This window comes from Balaenoptera ricei, chromosome 4 (assembly GCF_028023285.1).
Source record: "Balaenoptera ricei isolate mBalRic1 chromosome 4, mBalRic1.hap2, whole genome shotgun sequence".
In the NCBI taxonomy this organism is placed as follows: domain Eukaryota; kingdom Metazoa; phylum Chordata; class Mammalia; order Artiodactyla; family Balaenopteridae; genus Balaenoptera; species Balaenoptera ricei.
In genome coordinates, this window is record NC_082642.1 from 92678045 (window position 1) to 92700732 (window position 22688).

At 55.2% G+C, this 22688-nt stretch overlaps 1 protein-coding gene across 1 annotated transcript in view; it reads left to right on the top strand.

Annotated features, from left to right (window-relative positions):
* The window catches only part of ADCY5 (adenylate cyclase 5), a 157386-nt gene extending 135654 nt beyond the window's left edge, over positions 1-21732 (top strand). The window contains exons 14-21 of the mRNA XM_059920966.1: positions 274-438; positions 3208-3383; positions 5497-5526; positions 6593-6725; positions 13070-13333; positions 14397-14601; positions 17470-17594; positions 19316-21732. Coding sequence (XP_059776949.1) covers positions 274-438; positions 3208-3383; positions 5497-5526; positions 6593-6725; positions 13070-13333; positions 14397-14601; positions 17470-17594; positions 19316-19444 — 1227 coding nt within the window. The 3' untranslated portion in view covers positions 19445-21732. The remainder of the gene's footprint in view (positions 1-273; positions 439-3207; positions 3384-5496; positions 5527-6592; positions 6726-13069; positions 13334-14396; positions 14602-17469; positions 17595-19315) is intronic.
* The last annotated feature ends 956 nt before the right edge of the window (positions 21733-22688 follow it).

Here is a 22688-nt window from a genome sequence, read left to right on the forward strand (position 1 = left end):
AGCTCCTAAAGCCTCTCACACAGCCTTTGGTCCTCACTCTCGAGGCTGGAGGAGCCAGAAAGACTCAGGGAAGTATGCCCCAGGGGAGGTTTACAAGCCCTGCCCTGGGTAGCTGGGCAAATCTTGCCCATTCCTCAGCCTCTTCCAGGCTCCTCTCCTGTCCCGGCCAGTGTCAGGCTGCACCTGAGGCGAGGCGGGATGGGCACCTGCTGCCTGTGGAGGTGGGCTACCCTGGCCTGGTCCCCACAGGCTGACCCTCTCCTCCCCCACCAGTTCACGTGCAACTCCAAGGACCTGTTTGGCTGCCTGGCGGACGAACACAACATCAGTGCCAGCCAGGTCAACGCGTGCCACGTGGCGGAGTCAGCCGGCAACTACAGCCTGGGTGACGAGCGGGGCTTCTGCGGCAGCCCCTGGCCCAACTGCAACTTCCCCGAGGTACTGGGCAGGGAGGGACTGGACACGGCTGGGGACCTGCCACCCCAGCCCTCTCTGCCCTTGGCTACTCTGATGGACAGTCAGGGGCCCTCAAGCTCACTGCCATTCCAGAGACCTCCTTCCCCCTCAGTCTCTCTCACTCTTTGTGCCAGACACCAGTGAACAAGGCTGACCTCCTCAGTATAGCAGTAACAACAATAATAGCATAGCTATTGTTTATATGGTATTTACCATGTGCCAGACACTGTGCTAAGGGCTTCACATTTACTCATTTAATCCTCACAGCAACCCTATGACAAAGATACTGTTTTATACAGATGACACTGAGGCACAGAGAGGTTAAGTAACTTGCCTAAGGTCACACAGCTAGTAAGTGGCAGAGCCAGAGCTCCCACCCAGGTCACCTAGCTTCAGAATTCTTGCTCTTAACCTGAAAGCAGAGCTGTTTCTCAACCCTCAGCCTCAGCAGCATACCTGATAACGGCCTCAGGAGGACCTGTCTGACCCCTCTGCTGTGGGTCAGAGAGCAGAGGGGAGCAAAGGGAATCCAGTCCCAAACCAGTACTACCACCAAGTTCACCCATTCAAAGTATAATTCAGTAGCTTTTAGTATATTCACAGACTTGTGCAGCCATCATCATAATCTAACCTTAGAACATTTTCATCACCCCAGAAAGAAATCATGTACCTACAGGCTATTGGGTTTAAAAAATGGCGAGAACCTTTCGAGAGCAGCGTGCATTAAGCGCCTACGGTACGTGAGGTGCTTCGTTCACCCTGCCGTGCTTCCTCAGGGAGCCGTTTTGCAGCGAGCGGCAGGGCCAGGCTTCCAGCCCAGGGTATTTGCTCCAAGCATTGGGTGATTCCCACAACCCGGCTCCCTGACGGGGCTCACGTGAAACCTGTAAGATGATGGCAGTTTTTGCCCTTTTCTGGGGAGAAAGCCCGTGCTTTCATCCAATTCCCAAAGGGCCCATGACTCATTACAAGGGTTCAGAACTGCAGTGAGGGCTCCGTGGGCTGTCACAGTGCTGGCCTCCCTCCCCTGCCCCAGGGAATGGACCTGATCCTACTCCCCTGTACACATGGGCAAGGGAAACTCAGTGAGGGGTAGGGCTCACCCTCACCCGTGCTCACCTAGACCAGTTGCCCCTGGGCCCCCGCCAAGCCCTCCCTCTGCCCAGGCAGCCATGCTCCAGCACCCACCCTCTGCTCCCCACCTCTCTTCCCTCTCACATCTGGCCGACAGCCCACAGGAGCTGCTGCCTGAGGGCTGTTCGCTGAGAAGCAGAGGCTGTTTTTGGTCTTGCACATGCCCCTTGGTGGTTGCTCCATGGGAGAGTGAGGGAACAAAGCAGTGGTGTCAGGGCCTGTTCTGGTTCCTCGTTTGTGGCAGATGGTTGGTTGGTCACAGACTTCAGCTCTCACCAGCCCGACCAATTTCAGGCCCTCAGATCCCAGGCCCTACCAGCTACAGACCCCTCGGGCTGACCCCATCCCACAAGTGTTGTTCTGATTCAGCAACTCCTCACAGACCCTGAGGTGGACCTCAGTATTAAGCCTTGGCCTCCTGAATGTCTGGGCCCAGGGTCTGAATAGGAGTCCAGGCTGGCGCTTGGGTTCCCCTCCCCATCCCCCAAGGACAGGACTATTATCCTTAGGGCTGATGTATCGGGTTGTGCCTTCCCTACTCCTTCCTCTGCCCCTTTCCTGCTGCTGAGTTGAGGCTGGTCCCTCCCCCTTCCAACCGCCAGGGGCCTCTGCAGTCCCCCTCTGGGTTCCTGAAGGCCTAGGCAGAAGGGACTGTCCCACTGCCAGCCACCAAATTTGGCCTCCAGCCCAAGGCAGAGGCGGCGAACAGTGAGTCGCTCTGCCTGATGCAGAAATAACAATGCTAAATCTAAAAGAGAAAAATAGTAGATGCTGACATGACTAGGACTAGTGTCAGGGGACAACAGAGCAGAAGTCGACCTCTGAGATCGCCTGGTTTGGCCCCTTGGTTGTCTGAGAAAGAAACTGAGGCTCAGAGACCAGGATTTCCCCAAAGTACAGGGAAGAGCACAATCCCTCATCTGAAACCTTTTGGGTCAGATATGTCTTTGACTTGGGAATTTTTTAGATTTTAAAAGGTTACTTCACACCCCAGTGCAGTATGGGCAGCACCTGATAATGAAACACAGAAATATTTCTGCAGCAAAATGTATGAATAGTCACAGGAAGCAGGATAAAGGTGATAATTCGCATCACATCAGTAGGTCAGTTTGGCCACCAAATAAGGTCAGTTCAGATGTTGCCACCGCATGTTATGTTGCAGGTCAGGGGCTGAAGCCTGCGCTCCCACAGTAATGGAGGGCACCACGCACTGTGCCAGGGGCCTCATATTGTGTAATCATCACAGTAAGCCCATGAGATAGAAGGTTTTGCGTATGGGGAAACTGAGGCTTAGAGAGGTTGAATAAATGGCTTAAGTCACACAAACAGTCCATAATGAATCAGGGCTGAAACTCAAGTCTGCCTGAGCCTGGATCCCTGCTCTAACCATTGGGCCACACTGCTGGTAGTGGTCCTCCTCAGCCTGGAGCCCCACCTCCTGGTTCCTACCCAGGGCCACTCACACCACAGTACAAGTCTGCATCAGCAGAAACATCCCCAGACCCCCGGTTTCACCTGAGGCCAGCTCAGACTGGAGGGATGCTAGGGGGCGGGGCCGGGGGCGGGGCCGGGGGAGGGCGGGGCCCGGGCGCTGAAGCCGCTGCCCTCTCTCCACAGTACTTCACCTATAGCGTGCTGCTCAGCCTGCTGGCCTGCTCCGTGTTCCTGCAGATCAGCTGCATCGGGAAGCTGGTGCTCATGCTGGCCATCGAGCTCATCTACGTGCTTGTCGTTGAGGTGCCCGGTGTCACGCTCTTTGACAATGCCGACCTACTGGTCACAGCCAATGCCATGTAGGTGGCACCCGCCTCGCGCTCTGCACGGGGTCTGGGGCATTGCAGAGAGGCAGGAAGAGCGGGAGGCTGGGTTCCTGGGCCGCAGGGGGCTTGCCAGGGGAGTGTTCTGTTGCTCCCAGCTCTGACCACCGGGGCAAAGCAACACAGTGTCTTGTTTCTTTCCCTCCATCCCTCCCCCAGTGGTGAGGGTGGCCTCAGGGCTACTAGGTCCCCTGTCCCTCTGCCTCCAGTCTCCTACTCAGTCCTGACCTCAGGCTTCAGTGAATTGTTCCTCATCTGTCCAGGGCAGCCTTTGATGACCTATTTTCACCTAACTGCCCTTGCACCTCAGGCGCAGAGGGGTCAAGGTCCAACAGAGCTGGAAAGCAAGGTGTGTGCGAGCAAAGGAACAGCCTTTGCTGTTTGTGGGCACTTGTCCTGCCTCGAGCCAGGCAGTTGGACATACTTTATCCCTTTCATCCTCATAGCAACTCAGCAAAGTAGGCAGGGCCACCCTGGACGGTTGGGTAGTTTGTGCACTGCTCAAAGGCTCCTGGCTGTGATGGTGAGCAATTAAATCCTACAGCCCAGAGGTGGCAAGTATGGGGGTTGTACCCCAGGCTATCTAGCTGGCAGTCAGCCTGGTCATATAGTGACAGATGTCAGATTTCCAGGGGAGGTAGCTCCGTGGGGGGAAAGAGCTCTGATTTTGGGTCAAATTGAGTTTGAATCTCAGCCTCAGACACACATTTGGCTATTTTTCCTGAACCTCATTATTTTTTCCCAGTGAAATGGGAATAATAATACCCATAGTAGTAAAATGTATGTAAAGTGCCTGATATGTAGTACCTTTTTCTTCCCATTACCATCCCCCCCACACACATACATACATCAGGAAGAGCAAAACACGTGAGTGACAGGTCTGTGTCCCCTGAGAAAATGCAGCGAACTGTACTTTCTCTGAGTTAGAGGAAGGGATCCATTCATCCATCTATCCATTCACTGAAAAATATTTATTGAGGGCCTACCCTGTTCCAGGCACTGAGCTTGGCAGTGAAGGTACAGTCATGGATAAAATAGGCAATAACTCCAGGGTCGGAAATGTTACCTTCTTGTGCAGAGTGTCGCCTGAGAAAATGAAGATGTTGTGAAGGATCTAAGTCAGATGCAAGGAAGAACTTCTCCACAGCTGTGCAGGGCTGTGGGCAGATGACAGGGAGACGCTGTAGCATCATGAGCGGGGCAGGCTGCAGCCCCTTGGGGACAGGAGAGGGAGGAGGTCGACCCTTCTCCCTGTGGATCAGGGCGGGAGCTGGGAACTTTGCCTCCTCTTTCTCTCCTGCCCCGCCCCTCCCCAGAGCCCCTCCACGCCTCCTGCTGAAGCAGCCACAGAGAATGGAGGTCCTTTCTGGGTTGGGAGACCCTGGCGTGGCTCTAGGGCAGCACTGTCCACTAGATAAATCATGCAAGCCACAGATGTAATTTAAAATTTTCTAGTAGCTATATTAAAAAGGCAAAACAAGCAATTAATTTTAATAATGTATTTATTTAACCAATATATTCAGAATATTATTTTCATATATAGTCAGTTTAAAATTATTAATGGAATATTTGACATTTTTACACACTAATTCTTCAAAACCTAGTATCTATTTTACACTTACAGGACATTTTAACCTGTACTAGCCACATTTTAAGCTCAGTAGCCACATGTAGCTAGTGGCTACCATACTGGACAGTGCAGGTGTAGTGTTTCTCCTCCTCTGGGTGGCAGCGACTGGCTGGGGTGGGAGAGGGGACAGGCTTCTGCCCAGGTGGATGTGCTGAGAGGGCCCCAGGGTCCCAGGTAAGGGCTGGGTGATTTGTGGTCATGGTGACCAGATGCTAATTGGGGCTGGCCTTTCTGCAAGCCTCCCATCCTGAAAGTGACCTTGGATTGGGAAGAGGGGTGCTGGGGGCGGGGGGGGGGGGTGGCAAAGGAGCAGCAGTGGTGGGGGCAGAAGTAGGAGGCGTGGGAAGGCGGAGCTGGGTGTAGAGGGGCACAGCAGGGGGTGGGGGGCAGCAGAGCAGGCTTGGAGGCTACTGATGCAGGGAGCAGCCCTGAACAGCCCTCCCCAACTCCTGTTCACAGAGACTTCAACAACAACGGGACCTCCCAGTGGTGAGTTGAAGCTGTTTCTCCAAGTTCCCTGATACAACCCCTGCCTGCCCTTGGCACCGAGCAGCCAGAGGCCACCAGCTCAGGCCACCAGCCCAGCAGAGAAGGCAGCAGTGCCCAGGTGGGAGGGGGCCTTGGTGGCAAGGTGGATGATGAAGGAGGAGGCCCTCCCCTCCCTAGGTACTAAGGGGGCCTCACTGGGTAGGTGCCCTTCTTTTATGATCTCTCTACCACCCCAAGATGATTTATAGACTCAGTGACCAAGGTCATCAGGATCCACAGGTCATTCCACAGGCCTCAAGCTCTCCCCAGGGGCATGCATGAGATCCTGGCACACGAGAACAGGTGCCCCTTCTGCCCCCAGAGGAGAGGAGCAGCGGAGAGGCCTGCAGGGTGTGTAGGTTAGGCCCTGCCTCGGGGCTGCTTCTGGGCAGGGAGTCTACACAGCCTTCAAGGTTTGGGCTCTTTGCTGGGACAGGAGCAGGGTCAGGAACAGCTGTTTTTATTGAGAGTATTAATAATGTTAACAGAAATATAGTCAGACAATAATAGCTACCAGTTTTGGATTTTCTACTGTTTGTCAGGCACTGTACAAGGAGTTTACATACAGTGTCTGTAATTCTTACCACAATCTTGAAATATGGGTGTTATCCCATTTTACAAATTTGGAAACTAAGGTTCAGAGAGGTTAAGAGGACTTGCCCAAGGTTGCCCAGAGATGGTCAGTATGGCCTGCCTGGTTCCCCTGTTACAACCCCTGTCTTGTCAACTGAGAAAGACCTGAGATGTACACGCTGCCTTTTACAAGGGCCTCGTTCATCCCCTGATGTAACCAGAGGGAAGCGCCCCAGTGATGGGGGAGAGGGAGCCATCAGGAGAAGAGTGCTGCCTGCTGAGCTGCAGGCTGAGCAGGGGCTGCCCACCGAGAAGGCTTCCTGGAGGAGGCACACCTCAGGCAGTTAGAGCAGGAGGGTGAGGATAGGGGGGCTGGAGTGGGAGGTAGAAAAAAAGGCCTGAGGGGCCTCAGAGCCCGGCATGAAGTGCCAGGACATCTACCTCCCGCCTGCAGCCCTGAGCACGCGACCAAGGTGGCGCTGAAGGTGGTGACGCCCATCATCATCTCGGTCTTTGTGCTGGCCCTGTACCTGCACGCGCAGCAGGTGGAGTCCACCGCCCGCCTCGACTTCCTCTGGAAACTGCAGGTGGGTGGCCCCGGGCTGGGGGGGGTGTCGGAGGTGGGGTTGGAAGGGTGGGGCGGGGCTCCCAGGCCTCATGGCACTTTGTGAGTGAGCAGTTCATCCGCTGGGCTGGGCTGGGCCTGGGTTCTGCACTGACAAGGTGTCCTGCTCACCAGCTGACCGGTGCCCCGCGTCCCAGCGAGTCTGCTCCCTGCTCTCTGAGGCCAAGAGGCAAAACCCTGGCGCTCCAGACAAACCCACCCTTGACAGTGCCTGGTACCGGGACTCTGATGGGCCTGGGAGAGAGGCTCTTCAGTCACAAAGACCGTGGGCATCCAGATGCCGGGACAGAGGGGAGGCATGGACAGGCCCAGTTTGTGGCAGAGGCAGCAAGGAGTCAGGAGGGCAGGGGGAAAACAGTGGCAGGAGGAGAAGAGAGAAGTAGGGGGAGTGCAGTCCTGGGGCCACGGAGGCCTTAGTGCAGGAGTTGGTGCCAGAGGCTTCTGAGCAGGGCTCGATGTGACCTAAACTGGGCTTGAAGACCCCTCCAGGGGAAGATGGCTGGAAGGGGCATCAAAGATCGTCGACAGGAAGTCCAGCCAGGTGGCTGTGTCCTGGCCTTGATGAGAGGTGGCCCAGGCAGGGGCAGAGGTGCTGGGTGCTGGGTGCCCAGGTGGGACTGGAATCCAGCCAGCACTCTGCCCTACAGTCTCTGTGCCCTGCGCCCTGATTGTGTCCACCTGCAGGAGGGGTGCTGCTGGGCCATGCACAGGGTACTCCAGGTGCTACAGCAGCAGCCCCTGTGGCCCCTTCCGACCTGCTGGACCACCTCAAAAGGTGCAGGAGAGGGCACCCAAGGGCCCATGAGAAAGCCTGGTCTTGTCTTTTTTTTTTTTTATAAATTTATTTTATTTTATTTATTTTTGGCTGTGTTGGGTCTCCGTTGCTGTGCGCGGGCTTTCTCTAGTTGCGGCGAGCGGGGGCCACTCTTTGTTATGGTGCGTGGGCTTCTCATTGCGGTGGCTTCTCTTGTTGCGGAGCACGGGCTCTGGGCATGTGGGCTTCAGTAGTTGCGGCACGCGGGCTCAGTAGTTGTGGCTCGCGGGTTCTAGAGCACAGGCTCAGTAGTTGTGGCGCACGGGCTTAGTTGCTCCATGGCATGTGGGATCTTCCCAGTCCAAGGCTCAAACCCGTGTCCCCTGCATTGGCAGGCGGATTCTTAACCACTGCGCCACCAGGGAAGCCCCAAGAGAAAACCTGGTCTTAGATGGGAGTGAAGGTGGGGCTCAGACCTGTTATTCCAGCCCAGCCGCTTGCAAGGCATAGCTTAGCCTGGCCTTTTTTGCCTCCCCTGGCCTGGCCCCTGTGTGCAGACCACTTCTTCAGCTCATCTGCAACTCGCTTAGGCCTCCTCCATCCTCCGCTTCCTAGTAACGTTGAGATTAAAGTCTTCGGGCCGGGGCAGGAGGCCCTGGATTTTCGCTGGATGCTGAGTGAAGACGGGCATCTGGCTGCCCCTGCTATTGGGTGTCTCCGGTGGGGATGCCCTGAGGCTGGGGGAGCGTGTTTTCCATGCGGAATGCCCTGGGTTGGGAGGGGCCTCGGGGGTACCCAGTGTGAGGCTGCACCTTCTCTTCTCGGAGAGCAGCCTCCCAGCCTCCTCCCGACTTGCTCACGCCTCTCTTCTTGGGGAAGCTCCCAGGAGGTCCCCAGCTCTCTCCTGGGGGCTGACCAGGCTTTGTGGGGTCCAGGGCCAACGCCCCTCCACTCCTCTGCTCACACCCCCCGCCTTCCCCAGGAGCCCCCAGGGAGCCCCTCCCAAGGTGGTTGCTGTTGGGTGACCCTGTTGTGTTCCAAAGGCCCCGAGAAAGGGGCGGAGGCCAGGGAGGGTGAGCCTGCCACTCCGCATCTTTGTGACCAGCTGCCCCTTGACCCGCACCCCGGGGCCTTGTCCAGCTCCTGAGGGCACAGGGTCAAACCGAGGCCGCCTGCCTGCTGAGCAGAGTAGCCTGGAGCCCCGGTGCCCAGGCAACAGCAGCTTTCTCGTAGCCCCGGAAGACCTGGAGGAGCCATGAGGCGGGTGCCTGTCTCTCCCAGAGAGCTGAAGCCTTCCAGCTTCCAGCCAGGGTGAACCTCCCCGAACCAAAACAGCCAGGGAAAAAGGGGTGTGTTGTGGACAAGACTTCCTCCAGTCCCCTTGGTCTGAGGCCCCAACATCTGCCCAAAGCACTCCCGTTGCCTCCTGCGTCCCCAGCTGCAGCCCGCCCCCATCCATCCCGCCGCCGACCCCAGCTGCGCTGAGGGTTTGGGGAGGTTTGGAGACCCAGTCGATGTCAGGCACTTGTATTGTTAGTGCTCCTCTCCACATGTGGCTGCAGAAACAGGTTATTTCCACTCTTCATCTTTCCTCCCTGACTTCCTACCCCACACCCATGCACCACCACCCCCATTTTTATCTTCTTTTATGGGAGGAAGTTTTAAAAAATAATTTTAAGCTTACAGAATAGTTAAAAGAACAGTATAAAGAACTCCACGAGTCCCTTCATCAGATTCCCCAGCCATTTGTCTACATTTGCTCCGTCACACTCTCTCTCTCTCTTCTGAAACGATGCCCCATCACCCCCCTAAATTCTCTGGTGTCTACCTCCGAAAAGCAGGGACACTCTCTGCGTTATCCCCGTGCGAACTCCCAGTCAGGAAATCAACACTATCCACCCACAATACCATCCCACCCACAGAGCTGTTCACGTTGTGTCAACTGTCCCAGTTCTGGCCCTGGATCCCATCTGGTGTACCCTATGCATTTAGCTGTCATGTCTCCTGTCTTTCTTTTCCTCTCATGTTTGCCAGTCTTAAAGAGGTCCTTATTCTGTGACCCTCAGTCTAGAGCCCTTGATGTTTCCCATGTCCAGACTCAGGCTATGCCTTCTTGGAGGAAAACCGTGGAAATGACACTGTGCACTTCTCAGAGCATCAGCCTGGGGACTCCTCTATGTTGGCCTGTCCCACCCCTGGTGACATTTACCTTGATCACCCACTCAAGTGGGCGTCCGCCAGACTTCTCCACTGTCAGGTCCCCATCTTCCCCTTTGTACTCAATTAGCATTTTGTGGAAAGATACTCTGGTATTAGGCCAATATTCTGATCTCCAGCAAACCTCACCCACCAGCCTCAGCATCCACTGCTGACTCCTGCCTGCCAGGTAGCGATGACCTATGTCTGTCATTCCTTCTGCATTTGTTAATCGGCATTCTCCTGTAAGGCAGAGCTCTCCTTCTCCCCCTCTCATTTACTTGGTCATTCATTTATCTACATCAGCATAGACTCATAGATTCCTATCGAATTCAGTGGGGTTTACTCTGCTCCTCTCATTATTTATTTTAATGCTTTAATTGTCCTGGCTTTGGTCGGTGTGTCTTCAGTTGGGTCCATCATTCTTTGAGCATCTTCTTACTTTCTGGCACAAGATGATGTCTGGGGCTCATCATGTACTTTCCCTTCAGAGTGCCCCAATTCTTTTTAGTGGAGAATGGTATTTAGAAACCCAGATCAGGGCACTCACTGTTCTAGGTCCTCTCTGTGGACAAAGCTAGGAAATGTATGTAGGTACGTAGGAACATAGAAACAAACATACACATACACACATACATATAGATGGATACTGCTCCAATATCTGTCTGTTGATATTTAAAACCATGAGTTTATAGCAGCACACCCATTGCCAATGCAACACCTCAGGCTTCTTTCTAGCTTTCTCCCTTCCATGCATGCAGATATCATCTCTGGCAGTGAGAACGTCCCCTTCCATTCCTTTCATATATTTACTCATTTGCTCGATGGAACCGACCTCCCAACCACCCCAGCCCCCTTCTCTGCCCTACCATGCCCTCTCCCCCTCACTGCCCTGCTTCCTTGCACACTGAACATACCACATGTGGCACCCCTTCCTCTGATCACTTCCTTCTTCAGGCACCAAGGGCTCTGCACAAGGGCGGGAAGGAAGGGAAAATTGGAAGGGAAGTGGCTGACCACTTCCCATTTTGAAAACAATTAAGAAGGCCATGCACACTGTGTGTGTGTCTGCAGGGGGTGGGGTGAGGTGAGCGTGTCTTTACCTGCTAGGTGCGTCAGCCTCTCTCCACTCAAGCTCTCTGACAGGCTCATGATGCGTCCACCTCCCTCCATCTCCCCTTGTGCTCCAGGGCTTTGGGGAGGGATAAACAATAACCTGAACGCAGGTCCTTGGGATGGGTGAGTGATGGTCCATTCCCCACGCCCAGTCTCATGCAGCAGCCCATTTAGCTGTTGGGTCTGTGGTCGTGATGGGTGGGTGCGGTGCTGACGGGGAGGTGGGGAGCCTGGGGTTCTTAGCTTCCCTGAAGCACCTGCACAAGGAACACACCCTAACCTGCAAGGCCCCCTCCACTCGGCCTCAGCTCTCGGGAGAGCCCATTCTTGTCCCCTCCCGCAGCTTGGAACTTACTAGGACCAGCAAGCGTCTGTGGACCCCTAAGCTATCCTGCCTGGGCAGAGCCCAGCCCTAGAAGCAGCTGGCTATGCTGGCAGATGCCAGTATGTCTTGGGCAGAGTTCCCCAGATGTGGCAGGCATACCTGGCCAGGGCCTCTGCACTTGGCGTGCGTTCCCAGCCGCGTCTCTGCTCCCTGAGTCCCCACCCACAGCCTCCACAGCCACCCTGCCTGCCATGTTGGGCAGAGGCTCTCTGGGAAGGCACGTGTCACATTTCTGCCACCTGCAGGCTGATCAGAGGAGCTGAGGTGCTCCAGGGTCCCCAGGCATGTGGTCTCAGCGGGCAGTAGGAGCAGGAGTGGGGGCAGTCTGGTGCATTTTCAGAGGCAGATGGACCAGCTGGGGCTCCTCCATGGGATAGCAGGCGAGAAGTACAGGGATTCCCACTCCAGCCTTCTCCCTCTGGCACACCTGTTCCCAAGCAGGAGCAGGTAGCACTTATTTATGGGGAAGGGGGTGTCAAACTGTCCCACCTCATAGGAGCAGAGGTCACCTGGCAGGAAGACAGCACATAGCACATGCCCGCTGGACCACCCCCAGGCACCTGAGGGTCCAGGAGCTTCCTCGGGTGTGATCCCCATCCTTGTGGCCACGTTTCCAGTGGCTCCAGGAATGAAGTGGGTCCTCTCATCTCCGAGGCAAGGCTTAGACCCTGAGCCTCAGGGTCCCTGAGCTTTCTCCTTCCCTGCTGGACCCAGTCCTGCAGCCTTGGTGGGCGTGCCAGCTCCTTCCCTGCTGGACCCAGTCCTGCAGGCTTGGTGGGTGTGCCAGCTCCTTCCCTGGAGGCAGCCAGCGCCTACCGGGAGGGCCGGGGCCCTGAGAAATAGTCCTGGCCCTTTTGGATGTTCTAGTTGCAGTGAACAGAAAGGCCTCCATGTGTAGTTAGGGAAGGCCCAGGCAGGCTGGCTAGATCTTTTAAACAGCCCTGCCAGTGATCCTTTGCCTACCTGCCTGCCTGCCTTACCAACACGGTCACCCCCAGTTCAGGGGGTCATTTTGTTTGCCATTGAGGGGAGGAAGCCAGCAGACTCCAGTCTGTACCCCCGCGTTCCTTGAACACTCTGGTCAGCTGGCTCCTCACATGCCGAGGTGCAGGACTACCTCTGTGCTTCAGCCTGTGGGCTGCTGTTGGCCTCTTGACCCGAGGGCTCTGCACTGTCCCTTTATCCTGGAGAGTGAGCTTGTCCCAGACCCAGGACCCAAGCTAGGGGAGAACCAAAGTCATCAGTGATGTCCTTGTCCCGCCCAGGTGGCAACCTCGGGGTACCTGCACCTCCTGGCCCTGCGGGTTGCGTCTAACCCTGGGGTGAGTCAGCTCTCAGGGAACCAGGGAGAACGGGCAGCGCTTCGAGCCATTTTCTCTGTGGTCAGTCTGCTAAAGTGATTTTTCTCAAACTGTCTTTCTGATCGCATTTCCCGATATGAAGGGGAAAATGGAAAGTCGAGGAGCCTTTGGGTGGCTGGAGGGCCATTTGCATGTGGTTTTGGACCATCCCTTTACCCTCCTGCCTTCTCCTCATCTGGGGCAGACAGGATCCTTCCGGCCTCTCCTCCGGGACCTGTGTCCACTCAGGGTTCCCTCCTTCAGGATCAATGCCCTCATAGGCGTCGCTTTCCAAGAGGCAGGCGGGAAGAGTTAGCTACCTACAGATCTCTCTTTTCTGTTGGTCAAAGTAAGAGATGCTCTTTATAGAAAACCAGGAAGTAGAGACAGCAGCGAGGATGCAAAGTCAGCACTTGCTGAAATCTTGGGCCTGCGTTGGCACGTGGGCGGATTGCACTGCCTTTTTCTAAGCAGCACGATGCTTGCCCTCCCCCTGACCGAGCCCTCTGTCCCAGGCCACCGAGGAGAAGGAGGAGATGGAGGAGCTGCAGGCCTACAACCGGCGGCTGCTGCACAACATCCTGCCCAAGGATGTAGCCGCGCACTTCCTGGCCCGCGAGCGGCGCAACGATGAGCTCTACTATCAGTCGTGTGAGTGCGTGGCCGTCATGTTCGCCTCCATCGCCAACTTCTCCGAGTTCTACGTGGAGCTGGAGGCCAACAATGAGGGCGTCGAGTGCCTGCGGCTGCTCAACGAGATCATCGCCGACTTTGACGAGGTGCGGCCGGGCCCCGACGCCCCCTCTCCCATCACCAGATGTGAGCAGAGGCGTCAGGCGCTCTGACTGTGTCCCAGGCACTGTCACAGGCATCTGCATACATTTCCACCCCATCACCACGTCACGATGGGGAGGACGAGGCCCCCGCACGTTAAACGTCCTGCCTTGGGTCACTGCCTGCAAGCGGCAGAGCTGGGGTTTCAGCCCAGCTGTTTGAATTTGCAGTCTGTGCACGTTGGCTGCCCCATCGCGGCCCCTCCTGGCTGACCCACCCCCGTCACCCGCCATTCCTCTCATGCCATCTAGGGCTGGATGGGGCTCCAGGCTGGGACTCAGCATTTGAGAGAGTCCAAGGGAGGAGGAGTTCCCAGGCTAAAGGAGGAGGCAGGACAAAGATGCAAAGCCCTGAACAGCAGAGGCAGAAACAAAGACATTTTCTTCTTTGTTTATTACTCCCTTGTTGAGCACCCAGTGTGTGCCAGGCCCTGGGGATACTGTGACCAGTAGAGCAGTCTCGGGGCTGGGCGCTCACCGCGTAGTGAGTGTGAGAGGGACGAGCCCAGCGGGAATACAGGGGCTGGGGCATGGAGCTGGGACCAGGCAGTGTCAGAAGCAGGCCCCGAGACTCCCGGGCGGTGGGGTAACTGGAGTTGGCTGCAATGGGTGTGGACAGGCTTCCGGTAGGTCCTGGAGACAGGAGAAGAGCGTCCTGCTGGACAATGGTGAGGAGGTCTCCCTGGGAGGGATGGAGACCTGAGCCAGCAAAGGGGAAAATGGCTGCCAATCCCTGTCGGGGGACAGAGCCCCAGAGCTGACTAGTGACCTGGCCCCAGGGGCTCTTGTATGGGGCTGGGCTCGTAGCCCACAGCCACTAGACAGCCACAGGGTAAGTGCTGGAGAAGGCCTGACTGTTGGGGAGCACCAGGGCTTTGCACTGAGTTGGTGACGGAAATGGGCCCCCCTCTGTGAACTGGGGAGACACGAGGGGGCCCTGCTGCTACACTTCCCTGCAGACCTCGGTGCCCAACTTGGGGGTGACCCAGCTTGTCCTCCGTCTGTCCAGATCATCAGTGAGGATCGGTTCAGGCAGCTGGAAAAGATCAAGACCATCGGCAGCACCTACATGGCCGCCTCGGGCCTCAATGACTCCACCTATGACAAGGTGGGCAAGACCCACATCAAAGCTCTGGCTGACTTCGCCATGAAGCTGATGGACCAAATGAAGTACATCAACGAGCACTCCTTCAACAACTTCCAGATGAAGATTGGTGAGCCCGGCCCGGAGTCCCGAGGGCTTCTTGGGACTCCCACCCACCATCCCCCATGCCGCCACCATGACCCGATCCAAGCAGAGGCTAACACTGCAGTGTGTCGCTGCCCGAGGGGTGGGGGTAGGGCCCCCATCACACAGCAGAGTTCTCCCAGGGCCTGGAGGTGCCTCCTCTGCATGGTGGTAAGCACTGGACACCCTGTTTCTGAGTTCCCGCCTCTCCCACTCACTGTGCCTGCCAGAAAGGCTTTGTAGGGGGCTGCTGTGTGCCAAGGGCAGAGGGGCCCCCGGTGGGAGAGGCAGGAACTCAGAGAGAGGTTATCGCTGAGCTCCAAGTGGTTTCTGTGCGCACGTGAGCAAGATCTTCTAGGTGCTGTGAAAGCTCTTCTGGTCTACGCAAACTGGGGAAAGAAACGGTGAGGATGTGGAGATAAGTCCACGTATCTTCCCTGGATCCCTTCTTTGTCAAATGCCTTGGCCCTCGCTGGGTGGCTTTGAGGAGCTTCGTAGATGCTGTGGTGTCCTGTAGGCAGGGCCGCTGCGGGAGAGAGTGGGGAGCTCTGAGCAGAGGCCCTGGGTCAGTTTCAAAACAGGCAGAGCCATACTCTACTTGTTCAGAAAATCTTTGAACCAAAACCCTATATAATTTTTTTCATTTTTTGTATTAATTTTATTATTTTATTTCTTAATTGAAGTATAGTTGATTTACAGTATTATATTAGTTGCGGGTGTACAACATAGTGATTCAATATTTTTATAGATTATACTCCATTTAAAGTTATTATAAAATAGTGGCTATATTCCCTGTGCCGTACACCTTTTGGTATTCAATTTTGTTGTTTTATTACCCCAACCTTTTATTCTGACACGTTTCAACTCTACAGAAGAGCTGAAAGAATAGCGCAGGGTAAACCCGCGTACATCAGCACACTTGCCTGTTCGCTCCCCTACTATATCCACAAAATGATCTCAGAATCACAGCTCTGACTGTGTTGCTTGATAAGGTTCAAGGTGTCTCAGCAGTTTGTTTTTTTAGCACGTATCTTGCCAAGGATGCCCAGGCTTTCAGAGTAAGAGTTCGTTTTCAGAAGAAACTGCTTTGTCGAGCATTGCTCTCTCCTCCTTCTGAGGATGGTGGAGGTAAAGAATGCTTTCCAAAAGAGCAGGCCTTTGTTCTTGTCAAAATTTTAATGTATGATCGACCCCCCCTCCAAGAAATATCTCAGGCCAAAAATTATTCAGATTTCAAATTTTTTAAAAAAGGAACAGAGATTCACCAACAAAAATACTGGTATTTCAATTCTAAAAATTAGCACATTAGACTGAAATATTGAATTCCTAAAAATCAATATTGTGATCATGAATGTCCTCAGGAGACCTTTCGTTCTGGCCCAAGTGTTGGGAACTGGGCTTTCCCTGAGGAGCTGGCCGTGTGGGCCTGTGGACACATGCCTATGGACTGGACCAGGTTTTCGTTTTGCATCGGCTGCTGGAAAGCCAGACCAGAGCCAGCTGGGGGCCTGCTTTAACTGACGGGCAGCCTGTGCTTCTGTGTTAATGTCACTCTTGGTTTCCTGTGATGTTGCCATTCTTATTTTCCTTTCACCCCATCTCCCTCACCCGCATTGATCTGCACTTTTCTCCCAGTGTGTACTTATTTCTGTGAGCTGCCCCAGCTCCTTCATTGGACCAGGACTGGGGACTGAGTGGCAGGCAGATAAGTAGCTGGGCAGGCAGTTGGGAGCCTTGTGTGGCAGATCCCATCCTACAGACTCAGGAACGTCTTCCCTGGGGAGCGTGGCTTTTGGCCAGTGAGGGCGACAGTCCAGCCTGGGAATAGCACGTGAGGTAATAAGCTACATGTGGTTTGATGGGACCAAAGAGGAGGGTCGTGGAGGGAACAGTTTTGAAAACTGATGACATTTCTGACTTAGTGAGTGACCAAGGGGTGTTATGTGGGAGCTTCTGCTGTGTTTGTGGTCCTGCCGCTCACACACAAGAAATAGTTAAGCAACAGCGAGGCTTAATAAGGCCCAGTGTGAGAGACAGTTTATGTAATAGGAGGGAGCACCCTGGGGCTTGGAGATGGGGCAGGACATGTCTAGCGAATGCCGGTTGAGGCAGATGTGTCCAGGAAGGACTTCGCCAGGAGAGAAGGAGAAAGGACACTTGAGGTGGAGACCAGCACGGCAGAGGCTCAGGGGCAGGGTTGCCCAGTGTTGTCTTGGGCGGGACTGGGAAGGCGGACAGACCGGAGCAGAAGTGTAGGAGAGAGATGGAGAGGGAGAGCCCATGTGGACGGTGCTGCGGCATCACCGCCCCGGCTCAGAGGCCTGAGGGAGGATTACCTGGAGAGAGGAGACTCTGGGGGCAGGGAGGTGGGTTAGGAGGTAGGTTCTAAGAACGAGAATGGTGGCACCCCTGAAACAAACAGAGGAGCAAGGAAGAAGAAAATGGCGAGTCTGGTATATTGAGTGTGAATTGAAGGTGAAAACTTAAATGCCACCGAGAGAGGGGGAATTAAGGAAAGGCAATCAGACAACGCAAGAGGTTAACTGGAAACTTTGAAGAGGGCAGTCTAGCGGTGGATTTGCAGGAGCTGAACGTTGCCTGGGTGGTGAGGACACAGGAGCAGCGGCTATGTGAATGGGTTCCTGTCGTCTCAAGTTAGCAAGCATGCAATAGGAGCAGAGCAGTGGCAGCTGTGGGGTTAGGCACAGCCTCAGGGCGGGAGGACCCTGGGTGTCTTCAGGCCAAGAGTCAGGCGGAGAATCTGCCGAGTGTCGAGGGAGGAACGGTAGTGAGGGCGGGCAGGGCAAGCGTCAGTCTGAACCCTGATGAGCATTCTGACTTCTGTCCCCTGCAGGGCTCAATATCGGCCCCGTAGTGGCTGGGGTGATTGGGGCCCGCAAACCTCAGTACGACATCTGGGGCAATACAGTGAACGTGGCCAGCCGCATGGACAGCACCGGCGTGCCCGACCGCATCCAGGTGAGTGCAGGAGTGCCCACGTGGGGACCTCTGTGTGATGCTAAGTGGTCTTCCAGCAGGCCGCCCACTGTTCCCAGTCAGAATTTCTGCAGCCAAATTTGAGGGTGATGGGGCAGTTGGCGCTGGTATCTTGGAAGCTTGGAGAACACAATTGTGTTTTGGTCCGTCAGTACCTTGGACAGATCTTCTACCCTGTGCAAAGCCCTCTACTGGCCACAGAAGGAAGGGGGGGGAATGAGGGCAGCCAGCTGCAGATGCCAAGCCAGGCATGCAGAGCGGACACGAGGCGGCCGCAACGAGCAGGGTCTTGCCAAATGGAGCCCACGGCACTCAGGGCCTCGCTCTGAGAACCAGACGAGACCACTGGTCCCGGGATGGTGCTCCCACCAGCCTCAACAGCCAAGGTGCCTGGCCAGAGACCTGGAGACTTTCTCCTCTCTTCATCCTTTGCGGCTGGTGCTTGTGATTCCCAGGCCTGCCGCTCTTCAGCTGCTTTTCTTTGTTTTTCTCAGGCCTTCCTTGATTCTTTCTGCTCCAATCTGACACAGAGAGGCCCTGGACTGGGCTCTAGTCTGGCACCCCCGGGTCCCTGTGAGGCTGTGTCTGGTCATTTAGCCTCCCCGGCCTTGGTTTTCCCAAGTGCAGACTGGGCCATTGTTAAGGTCCTTGCTCACACTGACGCTGCTTAACTGGCCCCTAACTTCTCTCCCCTGGGGGGCCTCTGAACAAAGGGGCTGACCCCAGCACAGCCCTGGCTGGCCTGTGGGTGCTGCCTGAGGGCCCTGGCCAGATGGCCTTCTCTCACCTCCATCCCTGTGCCAAAGCGGGGGGCGGGGGAAGGGACAGCAGGATGGGAGTGGGGGTCCTGAAGGGAGATGGGGAGACAGGATGAGTGTTTACAGAGCCTCCAACCCCGCCCACAGACAGGTGTGAGGGGCTCAGTCAGTAACCGCATGACAACCCAGCACCTCGCCTTTGCGTGGGGCTTACCTTTCACGAATATGCTGCCCCCTCCTCCCTGGTCCCACAGCAGGCATGTGATGGGGGCGCTGGCAGGGGGCGGGTGCTGGCTATGCTCGGAAATGGCTCTTGGATCACCTTGTGGTGAGGCATTAGTTGTCCTGCTCCTCCTGTGCCCCCTGCTCTGGCCCTTCGCCCTGCAGTAGTGCTGTGTCATTACTGAAACCACCTGTGAGTTCCCCTCTTTGTTCCAAAAGCCAAAGCAGAGACAGGCAGCACCATCTGAAGTGAATCCGGGCTCTAGCATTTATTAGCTACGTAATATCGGGCAAGTGACTTAGATTTTCTGAGCCTGAGGTCATAGTTCTTACCTCACAGAAGGATAAAATGAGATCAGCAGTGGTTCTCCAACTGTCTGTGGTGAAAAACCGGTTTCTAGAACTTTCTGATCACTCAGGAGTGAGACTTTGGTAAACCCTTGGGCACTGATTGTGGGGAGTCAGACGGCTGTGAGCTCCTGAGCGCCTCCCCTCAGCGTCTGCGTTTCTCCCACTGTGGACGGTGACAGGCAGTTTGCGGGCCGCAGGCGTGAGGTGCTCGCCACGCCACGCAGCAGGGGTGGGCGCTGCCGTCCTTCCGGTTTCTGAGGCCCTTCGCCGGACGAGCCGCCCCGCAGGGGCACGCCGCCCACCCTTCCGAGTCGGAGGCAGTCAGGGCTCAGGTCATGGATGGCCTGTCCTCTCTCCTCGTTTGCCTCCTAGGTCACCACAGACATGTACCAGGTGCTGGCCGCCAACACGTACCAGCTGGAGTGCCGGGGTGTGGTCAAGGTCAAGGGCAAAGGCGAGATGATGACGTACTTCCTCAACGGAGGGCCCCCGCCCAGTTAGCAGCCGCCGCGGACGCCAGGCAGCCTGGCCTCCAGAGAAACGGCGGAAGCCTCGCTCCAGCCCACGAGGCCGCCCTGAGATTTTCCACTTTGACTCCAGAAGCAGCTTCTGCCTTGGCGGGCGGACGGCCTCCGTCCCAGGCCCCGGGGTGCCAGCGTCCTGCGAGCACCAAGCTGACCAAAGATGTCTCCCCCTGTAGTAGACGCCGCCAGACTCGATCGGAATCTCGTTTTCTAACGGGTGCTGCGGCGCGTGCGCGGGCGGAGAGGCGCCGCTGGAGGGGCCTGGGCGCGGCAGCCCCGTGTGCGGGGCCGCGGGAGCACGGCCTCGGCGGGCGGGAGGCGGCGCCACCTGGCCCCGGGCCCTGGGGCTGCTTTTCTATGTGAGCCTTTAAACTTCAGAGCGAGGCTGCGGCCCTGCTCCGTGGCGGAGGGGGCCCCGGGCAGGAGTGCTGGCTTTGGAGGGACCGAGGCCTTCCTCGCGGGCTCCTCCCACACCCACACACACAGCCGGTGCCCCCTGGAGGGGGCAGAACTGCGAGGGGGAGGCCAGAGGCCTCGGAGCAAGGAGTGGTGGTTCTGAGAAAAAGAAAATATTTATTAAATAAAACAAAACACGTTTCTGTGCCCTTCTTTAGACTATGCTAGTTGTATGCGTGTAAGAAACCCACAGGCAAAGCAGGATGCCACTGGGGAGGGAGGGCGGGGACCCCAACTTGTCTTTTTGTATTTTTTACTTTGTATTATTGAAAACCTTGGAGATCTAACAAATATACCAAATTCTATATTTTGTAAATTCTCTATATTAGAAAACAGCTGTGCACAGCAGGGCATTTGTGCTCATTTGTACTGTACGTATGTCAATGTACTGGAGTGTGTGTGTGTGTGTTTATGCTGCGGAACTGGTCTCATTCAGGACACCTGTTTCCCTCACTTAAGATTTCCCCAGGTCCAACCAGAACAGTGAGCATGTCCTTTCGGGGTACCATAGGTAGGAAGATGCATGCACACATTACCCCACCTCTCTCTCTCTCACACTCACACACACATACACACACACACACACATATACACACACACAAACATACACACACACACCACTTCCCCTAAGTAAAATGCAAACAAAATGAAAAGAAAACAAAAGCTTCTTTCCCATCTCAGGCCAAGTTGGAATCAAGGGAAGCAGCCTCAACCTGCGGTGGACAGTTCGGCCACCCTCCAGCCTTCCACTCCCTGAGATGTCAGTGTTTGCTGCCTGCAGAGAGGCAGCTCCTGCAACTGTGAGAGCTCAGCTGGCATTGGGAGTGTGAGGAAACCTCGCCTGCCCGGCTCCTCTGTTGGCCAAGGTGCAGGTGGCTCTCTCGGGAGATGATCCCTCAGACTTGGGGATGTAATGTGCAGCCCTCAGGCAAGGAAAGGGCGGTGGCTTTGCTCTCCACCTGCAAACCAGACAGAGGAAAGAGTAGAGGCCAGCTTCAGAGTCCATGGGGCAAAGCTAACAGAAATCTCGTTTTGTCTGATTTTTGTTTTGGGGGGAGGGAGCAGTCAAATATACCAAGAAAAAGCTCTATTTTTTATACCCTATGAGGGAGGCATTTGGGAAATGATATACTATTACAGAGACATATTCAAACAGAATCCTTTGGTCCTGTGCCCAGATCTTCTTGTTGCTTCTCAGGGCAGCATTATTCTCTCCTCCAACATGGGCTTGAAGGAGGTGAGGAGGCAGCTATATGCCAGCTGTGAAATGTTACTTTGATGCCCACCTGCAGCACCTCTCACTGGACACTAGCACCACCCTCCCCTTTCCACACACTGTCTCCCACCCCAGTTTGAACACAGCTCTGAGAAGCAAAACTTATGGACCTAAAACTGGCAGCCTTAGTCTCTCTGTGCTTTTGCTGCTCCAGCCTCTGAATTCTGCATCACGCCTCTTGCATCTGTCACGAGGGGCTGGCTCTCTCCATGGTGTTGTATTCAAGTCCCTGACCCCTCCATATGGCCCGCCAGTGGTGCTGGGTTTTCATTTTGCTCCCAACCTGAGTAATGTGTGTGCTGAGTTTCTCCTGTGTTTCCCCTGTTGGTCATGGCCTCCCTGGCCTTGTGGGGACCCATCCTCTCCATCCCGGCAGTGACTGGTGACAACGTGTAGTGCTAGCTCTTCATTCCCTCCAAGGGGTGTGCACACTTTTTATCCCTGCTCTTGCAAAAATGAATACAATTATGATTTCCCATGGAAATTGAAAAGTCTATTTAACTAATTTAACTATTAAACACTTTCACTGGTAACGTGTCCTGGTCTGATTTGCATCTTGGGCCGTGGGCCTGGCTCCAGCTGGAAGAACAGTGTACCCAGCACAGGAGAGGCACTGCAGAGGGAGCCTCAGAGGGTGGAGAGCGCCCCTGAGTGGGCACAGCACACTGCTGTGGCGAGAATGTCAGCTGAAGACTGCAGTCGTTGTAGCAGCAGGTGGGAGAACGCTGGTGACCTTGGACTGGTGACCTTTGACATGCCAGGGTGCAGGAGGCTGAGGGATGGAGAGATGAGGAGAGGGGCCAGGGGTGAAGGGGACAAGGGATGGAGGATGGAACCAGAAAAGATCCAGGGTCAAGGGGAGGATGTTTTAAAACAGGTGAGCCAAACATGTTTCTTTGCTAAGGGAATGAAAATTGAAAATACAAGGGGGAACACAGATCATCGAAAGGACCCAAGTAGGTGGCAGTGGGGGAGATGTAGGCAGGAGGTGAACTGACTTGACCTGGATAGCTAAGAACAAGGGCTACCATTTATTAGGCACTCTGTGTGCCAGAGCATGGGATAAGCACCCTACAAATATGACTTCATTTAATCGTCCTGGCCACTGCATTTCACTGATGAAGAAACAGAGAGGCTGAGTTACTTGCTTAAGTCCACACAGCTGGTAATTAACAGATGAGATTAAAGCGGGCCTGTCTGGTAAGCCCACGCAGGGAAGTAAGTTCACGTGTGTCCAGGACTCCTCCTCCCCTGAGAGGAAGGGAAAGGTGGTAGGAAGCCAGGGGACACTTTTCAGCAATTCCCAGCTGCTGCACCCATCAAATGCAGGGTTATATTTGGGTTCAGGAAATAAAACCAGAGGGGCTTGGTCAAATTAAATTGAACACAAGTGAAAATGAAGGAACCGTTGAAAGACACTTCACTGGGGTTCATTGCAACAATGGCCACAAATGTGGTAGTCCTGGTCCTAGGCAGGCCTCCTGCCCCA